Genomic DNA, 16,537 nt, shown 5'->3' on the forward strand with positions numbered 1-16,537 from the left:
CTGTCATTGTTTTCAGTAATATTTTGGTCCATACAATTTCTATATTATGTTTTCTACCAGTGACAATAAGTTTATGAGAAAAATATTGAGGATCTGTTGTGTCTAAAATCTGGGTAAAGCACTGGAACATATATAAAATTTCTGATGACAGCCAACATGGTTTCACTAAGGGCAAATAGTGCCAGGCAAATAATGCCTCACAAATTTGGTGGCTTTCTACAAAGCCGTTGGTGGATAAGACATCATCTACCTGGACTTGTGCAAATCATTTGACACTGTCCTGCATGACATCCTTGTCTCTAAATTGGAGAGATGTGGATTTGATGGATGGACCACTCAGTGGATAAGGAATTGGATAGATGGATGGATGGTCGCACTCAAAGAGTTGTGGTCAATGGCTTGATGTCTAAGTGGAGACCAGTGATGAGTGGCATTCCTTAGGTGTCAGTACTGGGACTGGTTCTGTTTATCTTTGCCAGTGACAAGGACGGTGGGACTGAGTGCACCTTCAGCAAGTTTGCCAATGACAATAAGCTGTGTGGTGTGATCGATGCACTGGAGGGAAGGGATGCCATCCAGAGGGACCTTGACAAGTGCAAACCTCATGAAGTTCAACAAGTCCAAGTGCAAGGTTCTGCATGTGGTTTGGGGCAATCCCAAACACAGATACAGGCTGGGCAGAGAATGGATTGAGTGCAGCCCCACAAGAAAGAGTTGCGGGGGTTAGTTGATGAGAAGCTCTACGTGAGCCAGCCAATGTGTGTTTGCAGCCCAGAAAGCCAACCACACCCTGGGCTGCATCAAAAGAAGCATGGCCAGCAGGTCAAGGGAGGTGATTTACCCCCTCAGCTCTGTTCAACTCTGTGTTCAGCTCTGGAGCCCCCAACATAAGAAAGTTATGGACCTGTTGGAAAAAGTCCAGAGGAGGGCCACAAAGATGATCAGGGGCCTGGAGCACCTCTCCTACGAAGACCGGCTGAGAGAGTTGTCTCAGAGTTTCTCCCGGTTGTTCAGCCTGAAGAAGAGAAAGCTCCAGGAAGACCTTATAGCAGCCTTCCAGTACCTAAAGGGGGACTACAGGAAAGATGGGAAGGGACTCTTTTCAGGGAGTGTATCAATAGGACAAGGGGTAATGGTTTTAAACTGAAAGAGGGTAGATTTAGATTAGATATTGGGAAGAAATTCTTTACTGTGAGGGTGGTGAGACACTGGAACAGGTTGCCCAGAGAAGCTGTGGATGTCCCATCCCTAGAAGTGTTCAAGGCCAGGCTGGATGGAACTTTGGGTAACCTAGTCTAGTGGGAGGTGTCCCTGCACAAGGCAGGGGGGTTGGAACTAGATGATCTTTAAGGTTCCTTCCAACTCTAACTATTCTATGATTCTACTGTATGAATTATTATAGAATTAATTATTACAGAATTAAGTATTTCTGGAAACCAATATTATATTATTGGAACCTAAGTTCTTAAAACTGTCATAAGAACATGGTCCTACTTTTATAAAAATAAATTTACAGAAGACTTCTCTCCTGAATAATACTCTACTTTGTTCTCAGTTCCCACATCTCTTAGTTCTTACTGACACATTTGATGGGACTTACCTTATTTCTGTTACACATTTCTCTCAAAGTTTCTGATCAGCTTGCCATGAAACTCCTTATCAGACAAGGGCTGCAATTTCTTTTGTTACCTAGCTGTCTCCTTTATTCCTATGGGACAGACCTATTGTTCATTCATCCTGTATAAGTTTTCTGCAATGATTCCCGCGTGACTAACTGCTTAGCAAATCTAGAAGGTTTTTTACTTTCTCTGATTTTTTTCCAATTTTCTGAAGTTATCCTTCACAAAAGGATGCTTTGAATGCAGAGTATTAAATCCCTAACACTGCTGACCTACTAGGAGTGAAATCTAACTTTAGGCATTTGGAATACAACAAAGGAGCAATGACTGAAGGCAAAGTCTCTTCAGATCTTTCCTTTTCGTTCCAAGAATATTACACAATGGAAGGAAACAACTGCAGTTTTAAAATTTCTAATTGTGAATAGAAATAAAAAACAAAGAAAGATATGCAAAATTTGTCCGGAAACTAATCTTTTTGATAAACCAACTTTCAGATAATAATTATGAGCCTGCCTTTTAAAGTGCTGCTTATATTCAGCTTCCAGGAGTATCTGACATCATTCAGTCCCTGCCTGAACAATTTGAAGAGAATCACCGATCGACTACGAAGAAAATCTTGTATAATATTTACATAATGCAGAACTCAAACTACGAAGTCCAGTCAAGATTTTCAGTCAGACAAGTGAACAGTTCTGTTTGCAAAGTATCTTTTTAACAGCAACGAGCATGATAGAAACACGCTTCATTCTCCTTTTGTTTCCACTTTCTGTAAGTCTACAGAAGTCTGGGTCATACAAATAGGTGCAGATTCATCCACTTTACAAATATGTTATGCAGATCTACAGAGCTGAAGATCAGGTCTTGCACTAATGGCAAAGCAATGCTCATATAAGAAAAAAAATAACATTTTAGTCTCTAATGTTTCTCAATGACTTAAACAGAAAAAGAAAGCAAAAATAGCTTTTCTGAACTATTTTAGGGCTATGGAAGAAAAGCATGCAAATCATGAAATTTGCTTATACTTTGAATGATATCTCTGTATAGTACTTTTCAATTTTGCTTGGTGTTTATAAATTGTAAATCCATATACCACAGTATAAAATTTTGGTAAATTATCCACTGTCTACATTTAAATCTGAGATATTTTAGTAAATGTCAGTCTAGAAACAGATAACTTAAATCTGTTATTCATGTATAATCTTCTGCACAAGTACAGCTTCTTAAAAGGAGCTTTACGTTACGGTTTCTATAAGCATACTGATTCTAATCTGGAATTAATCAAGTAAATAAATAAACTTACTGAATGGAAAATAAAGCTCTGTGTGCATTTGACTTGTAAATACATCTGTAAAATATTTTATTAACAGCAGGTGGCAACCTTTGAAAATTGGACTGCAGCAGCATGGTTTTACTTTTAAATATATAAATGCAAATTATTTCAAGTATAGTTTTATAAGCAGACTCTGGTTGATCTGAATGTCTGCTTATTGAGAAGATTCACATTAACCTTCTCTTAGTGCTGTGCATTTATAGATGAAGTGTGCATTAACTATGGAAATTATAATTTGTTTAGGAATCCAATACAAATACTGTTTTATACTGCTTTTTAGATAATGAATGTTTTATTAAAATTAAAGAGATCATTTAAGAAGTTAAATTTACTTAACTTCCCCAGTATAGTATTATAATTTTATAACTACAAATAGTCCTTTTGTTGTTCTTCAGATGCAATGAGACTAATTGTTCTACTGTACTGCAAATACCTTGAAAGCTGTTTTTTGATGGCTGTCAAGGGATAAACATGCTGCCTATGAAAATGTGGGCGTGATAACATAAAATTCACATCTGATATATTTCCCATTTCCTGAACCAAAGCATGCCTGCCATTTAAGTTCTTTCTCTGACTAGCAGAGAACATAGCCATCGAAATGTCCAGAAGTCAGAGAGATTGCTAGATTGATTTTTGCTGCTTCCTGGCTTGCAGCTCAGAACACATAATTTCCCAAGTGAATGCCTAGGACATCCTACATTACTTACACCTTATTTTATTATCTTACACCTATCCAAGAATGCATTCTTTTACTTTAGGACAATGTGTCTTTACAGATAAATATGATCAGATTCACCAGCTGCTCTTTTTTATTCATCACTTTTGAAGAAGCTCAAAAGTACACTTTTATCAGCTTTCAGTGGGAAAGACTTAAATTTTTTGGGAGGGTAAAGTAAAAAGTGCTGCAAAGAAATATATTTAATCACTCTATTAAAACAGGAAAGACATGCCTTTTTGATTTTAAATTACTTCCCTTTTTATAAAATGTTGCTCATTTATTCATTCATTCTATACAGTACAGTAAGGTTCACTTTTTCCTTTTATTTTTACTGCACTGAAATTTACCCCAAATGTATTACAAAAATGTCTCTTGTACACTGGATAAAAGGAATTCCGTGATTTACAAAACCAGCCCTGATATTGTGAGACACAGTGCATTCAGAGAGAGTTTCTGTAGCAAATAATCACAGCTCCAAATAATATAGGCATACCTAGGCGATTAATTTTCTGATAACATTCTATACTGTTGTATTTTGATTTATTTAAAACATGATGCATTGCTCCTATATCCAACAAGGCTAGTTTACACCTAGCTACATAAACACAAGTCTACTGAGAAAAACAGCAGTGACTTGTCTAAAGCAAGGTCAGATATGGCTATTTATGGCTATTGCTCTATGGACATCGATTTTGTCTCTCCTAAAGATGACCATTAAAGTAAGCCATACTGTAGAGTAGATAATAGCAGTGATTATATTTGCATCTCACCGGGACACCTCTGCTCACTGCACCGTCTAACTTCCTCTCCAGTTCCTTCACACTGTTGTCCAGTCACGGCAGCACCTTGACAGACCCTTATCCTTCTCTCCCAGCCACCATCGCAGGATTTGGAACAGCCACTCCAATGGCCCCACTGGTTCCACTGGCCATTTGCTGTTTGGAAAAATATAGTTACAGTGATGACATAATGAGAGTCATAAAGAAGAATATATAGGTTATTCTTTACTTGGGTAAGAGAAGAAAAAGCTCCCCAGGTATAATTAACAGTGACAGAAGTGGTAGATGTGGCCGCATGGAAGATGGGGAAGTCTTTACTTGGCTCCTAAATGTGGGATTGTTGTCTAAATGACTTGCATCTTGAGATAAAATAAAAAGAATTGGTGCACATTAACTTAGACTGTAAAACAGACATTGTCCCTTTTGTATTTTTTTTTATATAGTTGTATAGTGCTGTTGTATGGTAATGATACCCATTTACAACGTGCATAACTACCCTTTAAAAAACTAAATAAAAACATTTTTGCATGTGATATTTTAGGAGCTTGATTTTTACATGCTCTGACAGTGCAAATGAGGCTTAAAAGTCAGTATAAATGTAATTTACCCAACCTGGAAGGCTGCTTTTATACTGCCAGAGGATCATGAAGTAGTCTCAGTGTAAAAGGGAATCAGTTCACACACTTTCTAGGTTTGTGAGACACTTCATCAAGTTTTTTAGGCCTCAAACGTATCTTTCCAAAACTGTTGAATGTCCTTTAAGCAGTGATAAAACCGAAAAGCTGATATGCAGCTGATATGCAGTCTTTCCAGATGCATTCTTTAGCTTTTTATCTCCAGGTGTCCCATCACACAAAAAAGAGCAAGGCCCCAGGCCTCCCTCTTGGAGGTGGCTGCTCTGCCCCTTGGCCCCCGGGAGCCTGCCGGCGTTCCCTCAGGTCCCAGCTCCGAGCTACGGGCAGGGTGGTCTCCCTCATCTCTCCTGAGCAGGAGAGGTGGAGCTGCAGCTCCCCGCGCCCGTCGGTACTCACCGGTGCAGTCGGGGTTATAGCACTCCCGGCTCTCGGCCCAGGGCCCTCTGCACTCGGAGCCGCCGTGGGCCGCCGCCGTGCACTGCCGGCTCCGCTGCTGGGTGCCGTTGGAGCAGGTCACCGAGCACTGGCTCCACGAGCTCCACTCCTGCCACTGTCCGTCCACTGCCGCGGCAGGCACAAAAGAGATGGACACAGCAGAGTTAACACCTAAGCCATGTCCTTCTAGGTAAAGGAGGTTTCAACTTGGGCCTCAATGCAGCCCCTTGGACTGGGCCTAGTCCAGAGAGGCTTTACTTCTTATAGCAATCAAACACAGAAACCACCACTATGAGCTACTTTAAAATAATTTAAAACTGTTTTCCTTCTTCTTCAAGTAAAAAGAGCGTTTCATCTCCTCTGATTACACACTGATAAAACAGAAAATAAAATATGGTTTTGCTCGCATACCATACGGTTTGAAAGGCCTTATTAAAAGCAAGGCCCTATTAAAAAGACTGGTCTTGTCTTTTGAGGCAAAAATGAGGGCCAATCTTGTACCATGTAAACGCTGAGCCATCCAAAGTGTTTTATTACAGCTGTGGTGACCACTCAGATGGCTCAGTTTATAAGATTATTTGTCCTGACTGTGAAATTAGGTCTCTTTAGTTGAATAGGAAAAGGAAAACAGGAGTTACCATTTTGCCTCACATACAGTCTCTGTTCTCTGTACTTATACTGGTGAATGTACTTTTATCATTCATCCTCCTTGTAAAGGTAAATGATCCCAGTTCTTCAACATTCCTTTGAGATAAAATGTAGGAGGACAGAAGCAGCCTGCCATCCTCCTCAGTCTGCTTCTGTATTTGCATATTGCATAATCTTCTTTCTGAATTTGTCAGGTTGAATTTCTAAACAATATAGATATGGTGACCAGTTCTCTATTTAGTATTTTGTATTAGCCCATACATTTGAGTTTAGATTAAAATTCCATTGAGTAAAGGTTTAGAACTGTTATTTTTAATTTTATATCTCAGAAAGCTTCTTGAGGCAAATGAAAATATAAAAAAAAAATAAATTAAAAATATAAACCAATTAAGTTCTCATACAAATGAGAAATTATATGTTCTACAATAGATAGCAGGACTAGACAGTATTTTTGAAAATGAATAGCATTATGAAATGTTCTATTACTGATTGTACTAATTCAGAATCCTGTGTTCATAGACTGTAGCAATCATCAGTTCCTCATTGCACCTGCAGTTACCCAATATAAACTCAAAATGTAGGTTGTAATACAGTTTTGATTACTACTCGTCCTTGAAAACCCGGTTTTATAACTACTATTGCCATAAAAGCACCAACACTGAAAATGAGTGGCTTCACTTGGCGCACTTGCCAATCCCTGATTTCAGGATTCTTCTAAAAGAGGGTTGGAATAGCAGCTTCCTAAGTTGATGGTGTTAATAATTACAACAGGAAGCAGAACCTTTTAGTGATTTAACATACTGTGTCTGTATGGGTGCACCACTGTTCAGTGAAATATGGAGGTGAACTATTTTACTGTTGTCTAACAGTAACCACAGAACATGTCTAACAGTTCAAAGATACTACCTGTATCTCTAATGCCCAGCATGTCAGCAACCAGTGAATTAAAGGAAGAGAGTTTTTGAGGCTTCTTCCTAAAGTTCTCTATCAAATATTCTATGTAATGCCTGATTGTGAACCACTTCTCAATACATATTCCTCTTGAGCTATGAAGCTGCGCCCTGATAATTTATTCAGCAGAAAATAGAAATCTTTCCAAACATGGAAGCTAGTTGCATTCATTAATCATAAAAGCTTTATGTGAAGAGGAAAACATTATGGAAATTACATTTCAATGCACCCTCTTCAGTTTTATTCATTGCTATATAGCATTATTTAGGGTAGGAAAGATCGAATCAATTATTATAGCGTCTTTGGAGAAAACTCATTCCATGGCTTCTCATATATATTTCATACATCTCCCTTCTTTATCTTTCAGAGCAAATAGCGTATGAGTTTTCTATTTCAGAAATACCGTTAAAAGACTAAAGAATTCAACGTGAAGATTCCCTTATAAAATTGAACATTCAAATTGCAGCAAATCTTAACATTCAGCAAAGATTTAAACTCTTAATTTTAAATGTAACCAGTACATAACTTCCTCTGGTGAAAGTCATTTAGGTACAAATGATGGTTCAAAATCCAGAATTCTCAAATAACTGCTTATTTTGACAGATTAGGTGTAATATCTTTTGTGTTCCTTTGCAATACTGAAGTGAACTGAATGCATTAATTTCTTCACTGCTATTTTTATTTGGCATTTGTCTTGTTGTCAACTCTACTTCATGCTCATATATCATGTTAATTACTTTTGTGTAGGCACATGTAAAATTGCACAGCTGCCAACTTGGCCAAAAATTGGATTAATTCAAAATTGTTGCAGCTGCATTCAACACTAAAACTTTTCCACAAATTTTGTCCTGAAGTTGGAGTATGCTTTGCTGACCAGAAGAAAAGCTCAAGTTTTATAAAAACCTAAGAGATTTACTTTTAAGTCTGTGAAGCACTAAATTCCACTTTTTTCCTTCGTCTCTGTTTTCCCATCATCAACCAACGATTTACTAATGAAATGTCCATCAGCCCCTTTACAGGAGGAGATCTGTTCACGGAGAATCTATTTGCAGCAGTGTTGTGCACTGTGGATATTAAACCAGCCCACTTCAAGAGCAACCTTCACACTGTCAGACAGAATTCATGAAAGAAATTTCTCACATTACAGCTACCTGAGACCTTTTTAATACATAAGTATTACAATGAGTTCAATAATAATATATATAATCTTTATGGTTATTGAACTCATTGCAATACTTAGGTATTATATACATATACATACACATGTGTATACTTACATATATATGCCCACATATTTAAGATTTTTGTCAAAATTAATCATTATCTATGGACAAAAATTTTAAAAGAATAGATGATTTTTTTGACTTAGTTTCAGTTTCAGTGAATGGAAGGTTTAACATGAAGCCCACACATCATTTACTTGGTTAGGGGTAGTTTTTTGAAAGTGGTTTAGCAACTAACTTCCAGAAATGAGGCACTTAAAATTCTTACCATAAGGGCTTAACTGGGATTCAAACAATACCCTAGCTTGCGTCAGCCTTTCTTTCTGCACACATGTAAATAATATGCATTTTGAATAAATTAATAACAATTAAAATTTTATGGTTTCCCAAATATGTTTGTTGTGTGATGAATAAATAATTACAATGACCTTCCAAGCAAACATAATTCAAACAGATACGGAGGACACAAACTGTGTGACCTCTGAATGTCTCCCTTTATGCCACACTTATAAAGGTGCTTGCCTTCTGGTTCTCCAAGACCCATCCTGAATCAAGATTTCCTACACAACATGCTGTTCCCTACAGAGAGGGTATCTTGAAGAAGTTAAGAATTGTCTGCTTGTGCAGTATCTTGAACCAAATTACCATCCTGATTATATCTGGTAATCACTACAGTCAGAATTATCAAGATTACCTGGCCTACTCACTTTGTATAACTTTTTTTTTTTTCTGTGCAAAGGGCAATAAAAGAAATCACAAACAACCCACATCGAAGACACCGTAACAAAGCAGAGAGTTGCTATATGAGCTCACCAGGGCAGAGTGCAATATTGCAAGGTTTATGTTGTGTTTCAGGTCCATCACATGATCTTCCCCCATACTGGGGAGGTATACATGACCTTGTCCTAGTTCTTTGGCCTCGACCACATGTGAATGAACACAAACTCCAAGGTGACCATTCCTCCCAAACGCCATGTACTGCAACAAACCAAACAGATTTTAACCAGAAACAGACACACAAGTAACAGAAGGATTTCAAAATAAACAATATCAATATTTGAAATGGGAATTATTTTGCCAGCTTCAAGAAAATCAGTACATAGGTAATTTTTAGCATTGGCAAATAAATCCTTTATAAAATTTAGTTATTTTCAATTTTAATTTTCTCTACAATATATTTAAATTCAAACGGTTTTCTCTAACCTTTAAACTAATCTCACAACAACCTTTTCTTTCATCCTTTTAAAAAAGATGTCTTCGCTTTTCAAAAATTAGTTATGATAATTTTGTTGCCTGACTTGAGATATCTTTAATAGCCCTGATTTTCAGGAGACTAGTCTTTGTGAAAATCAGGCATATACATTATGTCTCAAGGCAACTCTAAAAACTTGAAGCAATCAAAATTAAGGTTCCTTTTGAAAATGCAGGAATAAACACAATAATTTCTTACTGTGTCACCATCATAAAGTGGGGCTGTTATCTTACAATTGTTTCCCTTGCTTAAATGCCAGTGGAAACAGGGCAGCACGTGTGCTTGATTACCTCCCTCAAAAATTCGAAGACCACATAAACAAAAGAGATTTTCACTATTTCCTTACATAGTCATTGATTTAACATACACAGTAATACATGCATCACTCTGCCTTAAAAAATGTTCACTCAACAAAATTCAAACACCTTCAGAGCACACAATAAATTACAAACACCAATATTTTTATATAAAAGTATTTCATAAAATTAATATAAAGAATCATGGAAGATGCATCTTTCACTGCCTTAATTTTTTTTCCACTGTAGGAAAAACTAATATACAATAACCATATGAGTTTATATACCGTATGCATTCCTTTTTCAGAAACAATTTGAATTAAATTTTCAGAAAGTTCTCTAATATAGTTAAGTACGTACTGGTAAGATGATTCCATACATGCATTGTCAAAACAGCTCTTTATAAATTGAAAAATACTGCAAACAAGTTTTAGTTATTTTTCTTCTGCGTAAATAAAAGAAGTTGCACAGGTTTAAATTAGGCTGTGTGAGAAGACAAATGTAGTAATGAGACCTGTAGTAATTCTAGGCATCTAAGAAAAAATCCAGAGACTTAATACGCAGACTTAGCATCACATCAGGTATCATATAACTCTGTTTTTGCAACTTGACTCTTTGAAGGGCGTCTGGAGGGTGAAATAGTGTACAACATCTCAGTGTATAATTTGGTAATGGTTCATAACTTTACAGAAGAAATAGATTTTCTGGTTTGTCCTCACTTTTTTTCATGAAAGAACTTCTCATGTATAGGTTTCCTTTGCCTTGAAGGCATGTGTCACCTGCCCAGTTTCTACAAATAAACCCGTTTTTTTTGTAGGGATCAGAACAAGATTTCCTGAGGTAAAATTCAGTTGCCAAGGGTGCGGAAGGAGGTTCAGCTTCCTGGCATATGAGCACAACATCATCAGTAAGATCAAGGGGAATTCTGCATGTAGGTAAGTTCTAGTGCATTTCATTAAAAGTAAGGAAAATTGTCATTTCAGATGCTATGTTGAGGTAAAGTTAGCTGTGTTGTTAGCTAACTTCTGAGAAATCATACCTGACAGAAAACGTCAAGCGTTATTTGGGGAAGATTTTAACCCAAGAGATAACAGCTCAATTGATGAAAGGAATTTAGTTGGTCACTTACAAGTGGTCAAAAAGCACAATAATTATTCCACATCCTACATAGCTAGCTTTATTAAAATTAACTTATTCTAAATATCACATCAATTTGCATTATATTGACAAAAAACCCAACCCTCAGGAATGTTCCAAATTAATGTTTAAGTGACAGATTTTAGTCTAGTTATTTTAGAAACTTTGATTAACTGTGACATTTTGGTCAAAACCAGAAAACCTAACTCTTCTAAAACTAGTAATTTGATGACTATATCTGCATATAATCCCTTAAATTTCATCTTTTCTCAACAGGTACTATACTTAGACAGCTACTCTGGTCCATCCATATGATCTGAAGATTTTTTTCTCATTGGCAAAATATTAGATTCTGAATCCAGATGTATCTCTAAGACTCCAAATTTTTCATCATATGAGAAACGAATTTGTCAGATCAGATTCCAAACAGCAGTCATTAATAACAATGATATAATTTCATCTTCTGATACCACAATGGTTGATTAAGATGCCCAGATGCAACAAGAACCTCAAAAAGTACAAAACATAGCAAATAAAAAATAATCCAAATTAGAAAAAGATTATTCTGTAAAAAATAATAATTTAGAATGGTCTTGACACTGTAGACACAGGCTGAGGTTTTTCAGGGTACAGATGAGTTTAAGTCTATTGTTTAATTTGGAGTTTTGGTTTCTGTCAAAATGTTATAAATTAGTTGTCTTCATTTAAAAATGACAAAAACATGTGCTGAGGGGCTCTTTAAAGATGCTGTCTTAAGCCAAAAGGTTGTATATCTCTTCTGGTAAAAGCGACTGCATGTTAGTAGCAACATAGAATAATAATTCTCTGGTTTTGGATCTGAACAGAAGCTAAACCAAAATGTTTCACTTCAGGCGGACTCAAACTTACAGCAGCCTCTATGCGTTTGTGGTTTAAAGCAAGCTGTGTTCAAAATCATCTTCCGTGACAAATTCTAGCTCATTAAGTAAAAATTTCGCAGTACTACCTTCTTCTATGTATAGACTTGTATATCTGAAACTAGTAGATAGCTAATAAAGTCAAGGAAAGGCCAAACAACAAAAGCCAAACAACCAATGTCAGCAAACAAATATTAAGGAGAATTAATCTGTTCAGTGCATCACAGAATTGTCCAGTATTACATCTTAAGAACATCTTAATCTAAAATTTCTTACCTTTGAATATTTTTTTTTCTTATATTTCATTTACATTTTCTTTAATACCATTTTCTAAATTCAAAATACCCTATAACATCTGATGAATTATAGCCAGATGAGCTATGCCAAATTACACCAGATGGAGAGCTGGTCCACAGAGGAGTTAGTGTTTTCTATAACACAGTTTCAGATGCAAGATTCATTATTTGGGACAAAAATATTCAGATTATTGCCAACTTATCTGTCAAAAACATTGCTAGCACAATGAGTTTGGATTACTGCAGACCATCTTTTCCTTCTCTCTACCACTCCGTGAACCTAATCATGTTGAAGTGAACACCCACAGTGTTCACAATATGCAACTGTTGTGAAGTGGGAGGAGGCGTGAGGCCATACTGGCCTTCATCCTACAAGCATATTTGGGGAGATTTTTATGAGGGTTTAAATGCTTTTGATTTGTTCTGCCTTAAATTGAACAGATATCGGAAAGCTATTATGGCCTTTGACGTTTCATTGTAAGTGGTATCATAGTTTAATATGGATGAATAACTGCATCTAAGCAGATGTTACATTAAAGGAATTTTTAAAATGAAATTATAGGGTTTGTACACAGAGATTTAAACTCACTTACATGCTATAGTTTCCTTAAGTATAGCTTAAATTGTCCATTCAAAAATCTTTCTTAAATTCTCAATACATAAACTCAGCAAACTTTCTGACACCTGCCCTCTAACCTTCACATTGAAGTCATATATCTACTCTACTTCTGCCCTGTCTCTTTCTAATTATAAACTTAAGTTTTCCTTACTCTTGCTTCTTCCTCTGAAGAAAAGGCCTGAACTTCCAGAGCATAGCTTACTAACAACAAAGCTACAGGAATGAAAAACGATAGTGCTAATTTCTCTGTAATGATTTTGCTAGTGTACTGTGCAGGCACAGAATATATCAAAATGTGCAACGTTTCAGCAATATAGCTAAACTTCACTGGCATGAGCCCTGAGAAAAAAAGGGAGATGAGTAAAGCAGTCTTAGCATATCACACCAGCCAAAATATAGCTTTTGATCATACAAATGTTTGAAATGATTTGAAATGTTTTGCTTTACACTTAAGCTTGAAAATGCTGAGCTTCAGCTAAATGTTGTGGTAAAAGCTGTTGAAGGCAATGGGGAAGAACAACTTGAAACTAATTGAGATGATCTACAGGCTTGGAAATTCCATGCACTTTCTCCTTGAAGTTTTATCTGTGTTAGAAATTATCCACTAAGCTGAAATGAATCAGTGGCACGGCAGTACTGGATCCTGAGGTGTCCTTGCTCAAAAAAGAACCAGTAACGACAGAGGCTACCTGAACCACTGGTTTTGTTGCCTACTATCCTGCACTTTTCCAGGAGGCTCTTGATTTCAAGACACTGACTGAACTCCTGTCCCTGAAATATTATTGGTCCTGAATAAATATAAATAAACCTTTACTTTAATTATCAGGAGTATTATTTTGAAATTTAAGGTGTAATTTCAATATTTATATATATATACATGCATACATATATATATTCAGCAGTGTAAAAACAAATAAATAAATGAAAACAAGTGACAATTATGGACCAAATAGCTTTCATGTACTTATGTAAAAGACTCTGTCATCTCACTGTTGCATAATGATGAAGCTGGTGAATACCATTCTCAAAATTTTCCAGGACAGTGAGATCGCGGAGACATGTATTCCCTAACATCCCAATGAGGATCTTGGACGCTATAGGGAGAATATGAAGGCAGTAGATGAAAATAATTTGGAAACCTTGCATTAGTATTTTCAAGTTTAGCAGGTTCTCTTGAAGCTTGTGGATGGATGCTTTAAGTATTGTCCAGTAGGCCAGTCTGCATACTTTTTTTATTTCGAAGGGACAACTTTTTGATTAGGCAACATTATTTCAGCCCTCAAAACACCTCCCTGTTTCCTAATGATGCAAATACATAATGAATATGCCCCAGTAGATTTTGTATTTGGGGGTTACAAGGACAGAGTACTGTGACCTCTGCATGTTTATTGCATCTTGTTTATGCTCTAAGATGTAAAATCTTGCTGTGTTAACAGAATCCCAAAGCCGTATGGAATAAGTGGTACAGGCCTGGGTACACAGGCCAGATCCCAGCTATGTATGCATATGCTTGGATTGTTTTGCCAAACTTGTGTACAAACTATGCATTTTGTTACGCATGGACCAGGGATAATCCTGAACTATGCAACCCTCTGAGTCAGGATACATAATATAATGAGGACAGAGGATATTTAGGCTAATAATTAAAATGGTGTTTGAAAAATTAATGGAGCTGTGACTAGGAAAAACACATTTCTAAATTGCTAATCTTGCACACTGCTACATAGTAGTGACCCTGTAGCCAGACAGAGGCCAACATAAATTAATAAGGTTCTTGTAATTATGTGAAACAACATGCAAGATTAAGCCCAGAAGACTAATTATTTAGGAAAGGTAACTCAAGATACATAAAGATTATCAGAATCAGCTGTGGTGACCTGAAAAGGAAAATATCGCTGTTAGCCAGTATCACTGTTAGCCAGTAAGAATTGGTAGCCATTGCTCATATTGGATATCTGGAAAAAGCATACCCTGAAGTGGGAGTTCATGTGTAAGGAAATAGCTCCTGTGTGACCTGAGAAATACAGAGCAATCTCTTTTATGTGAGCATTGTTAAGAAGTTTGCTAGACAATGTGATTTTTAAGAATTAGCTTTATTCCGATTTACTTTGACAGTAAATTAATTACCTTGGCTTTTGCGTTACATGGATTTTTTTTTGGGTTGATATAAAAAGTTCTCATTCCTTACTGGAGAGAATGAAGATAAAATTCTGTAAAATTCTGTAAAATTAAGTGATTTAAACGCCTTGCCTTTTCTTAGTAATACGAAATGAACAAGAAAGCAGGCAGAACTGCATCTTATTGTGAGTGCCGGACTGTGTGTTTTCATGTTCATACTTCATGCAGTTTCAAAGGAATCTTTATCTTTGATTGTTTGGAAGGTTTGTTCTTTTCTTTTATATTTTTTTTTAACTTCTTTCTTTTATACTTTCAAGTTGAGAGTTCTTCTGCAATATATCCTACCTCTGGCAGAATGTAAGCTAGCCTAAACTTTTTAGAAATAGCTGCCATTTTTGTACGAAACACTTCAAGTGATTGAATTCAACCCTGCCTGGGGGTTTCTACCATGAAATATTAGAAAATCCCATGTGAATTGCTTACCTAGAGCACAGTAGTAAAGCATTAGGTGCTGACAGCAGTTCTTATTACAATGGTGGCTTATCTAGATACAATCTTTTAAGTTGCTTTTCATTACAGAGATTCCCTAAATGCTTATAATGCTGATACACAAGCTCTGATAGGATCATGTATGCACTTGCTGTTGGATATTTTTCAGCACACGGTAACAACATGAGACTCTGATTCTACATATTACTACTACTCATTGAGATAAAGTCCAGGGGTTTCTCTGCGTATGACAGTCTAGTTTACTTCAAAAATGGAGTGAGCTTCCTCAGAACCTGAAGATGGCTCATCACCCTCTTGGGATCAGATGTTACAAACTGCTCAGGAATTTCTGCATCTGAAGGGTGGCACATAATTTTTTTGCATTTCAGACACAGCAGAGGAAAATGAATGTAGTTGCAGGGCATATGCCTTCCCTTTTGCTTCCCATCCCAGATTAATCAGATCCACAGGTAGAGTCTAAAGAAATGAGATGTGCCCTTTCAGCAACTAACTCAAACATGCCTGTCTCTTCTACTTAGTGTATAACTACTGCTGAACTCCAACTATGTCTGGATCTCTGAGACAAAAGGAGTAGGAAAACTGTAATGCAAGATACCGATGACCTTTACCTTGTGTCAGATATAAAAGAGTTACTTTTTGTCTGATCTTTCTTCCTTTGATGGGTAGCTGTTGCCCTTTCTTGCCAGAACTATGTAAAGGAAAGTCCATGAAGGCATTACTGTGCAGAGAACATTGTCTGGCCCATTGCCTAGAAGACAGTATGCTAAATGGCGAAACAATTGCAGTGTCGAATAATATACGTTAACTTAACACACCCTGTTAATCAGTCTCTGCTTCTTAATGTATTGATGATCTGGATTTCTCCCCTAGTTTGTATTTTGTACTCACACTACGCCTTCACGTTTCTGAGTGAAAATCAGAAAATACATTTTTAAAAAATCTGAAACTGTCAGAAGAAGGGACTTTTGTTGCATATCTTGACTGTTCTGAAAGTAAAAATAACAATCTACGTGACCAAATTTCACAGCTGAATAGAATTACACTTCTCTGCTTCGATTGATATGCCCTTATGAAA

General features: G+C 36.6%; 1 protein-coding gene across 7 annotated transcripts in view; it reads right to left on the reverse strand.

Moving 5' to 3' along the window:
* Positions 1–16,537, reverse strand: part of ADGRB3 (adhesion G protein-coupled receptor B3) — a 468,213-nt gene that overhangs the window by 263,235 nt on the left and 188,441 nt on the right. For all 7 annotated transcript variants that reach the window (XM_063330254.1, XM_063330255.1, XM_063330256.1 and 4 more), the window contains 3 exons: positions 9,152–9,316; positions 5,478–5,642; positions 4,438–4,602 (listed from right to left, as the gene is read on the reverse strand). In XM_063330254.1, coding sequence (XP_063186324.1) covers positions 4,438–4,602; positions 5,478–5,642; positions 9,152–9,316 — 495 coding nt within the window. The remainder of the gene's footprint in view (positions 1–4,437; positions 4,603–5,477; positions 5,643–9,151; positions 9,317–16,537) is intronic.

This window comes from Chroicocephalus ridibundus, chromosome 3 (genome assembly GCF_963924245.1).
Source record: "Chroicocephalus ridibundus chromosome 3, bChrRid1.1, whole genome shotgun sequence".
Lineage (NCBI taxonomy): Eukaryota > Metazoa > Chordata > Aves > Charadriiformes > Laridae > Chroicocephalus > Chroicocephalus ridibundus.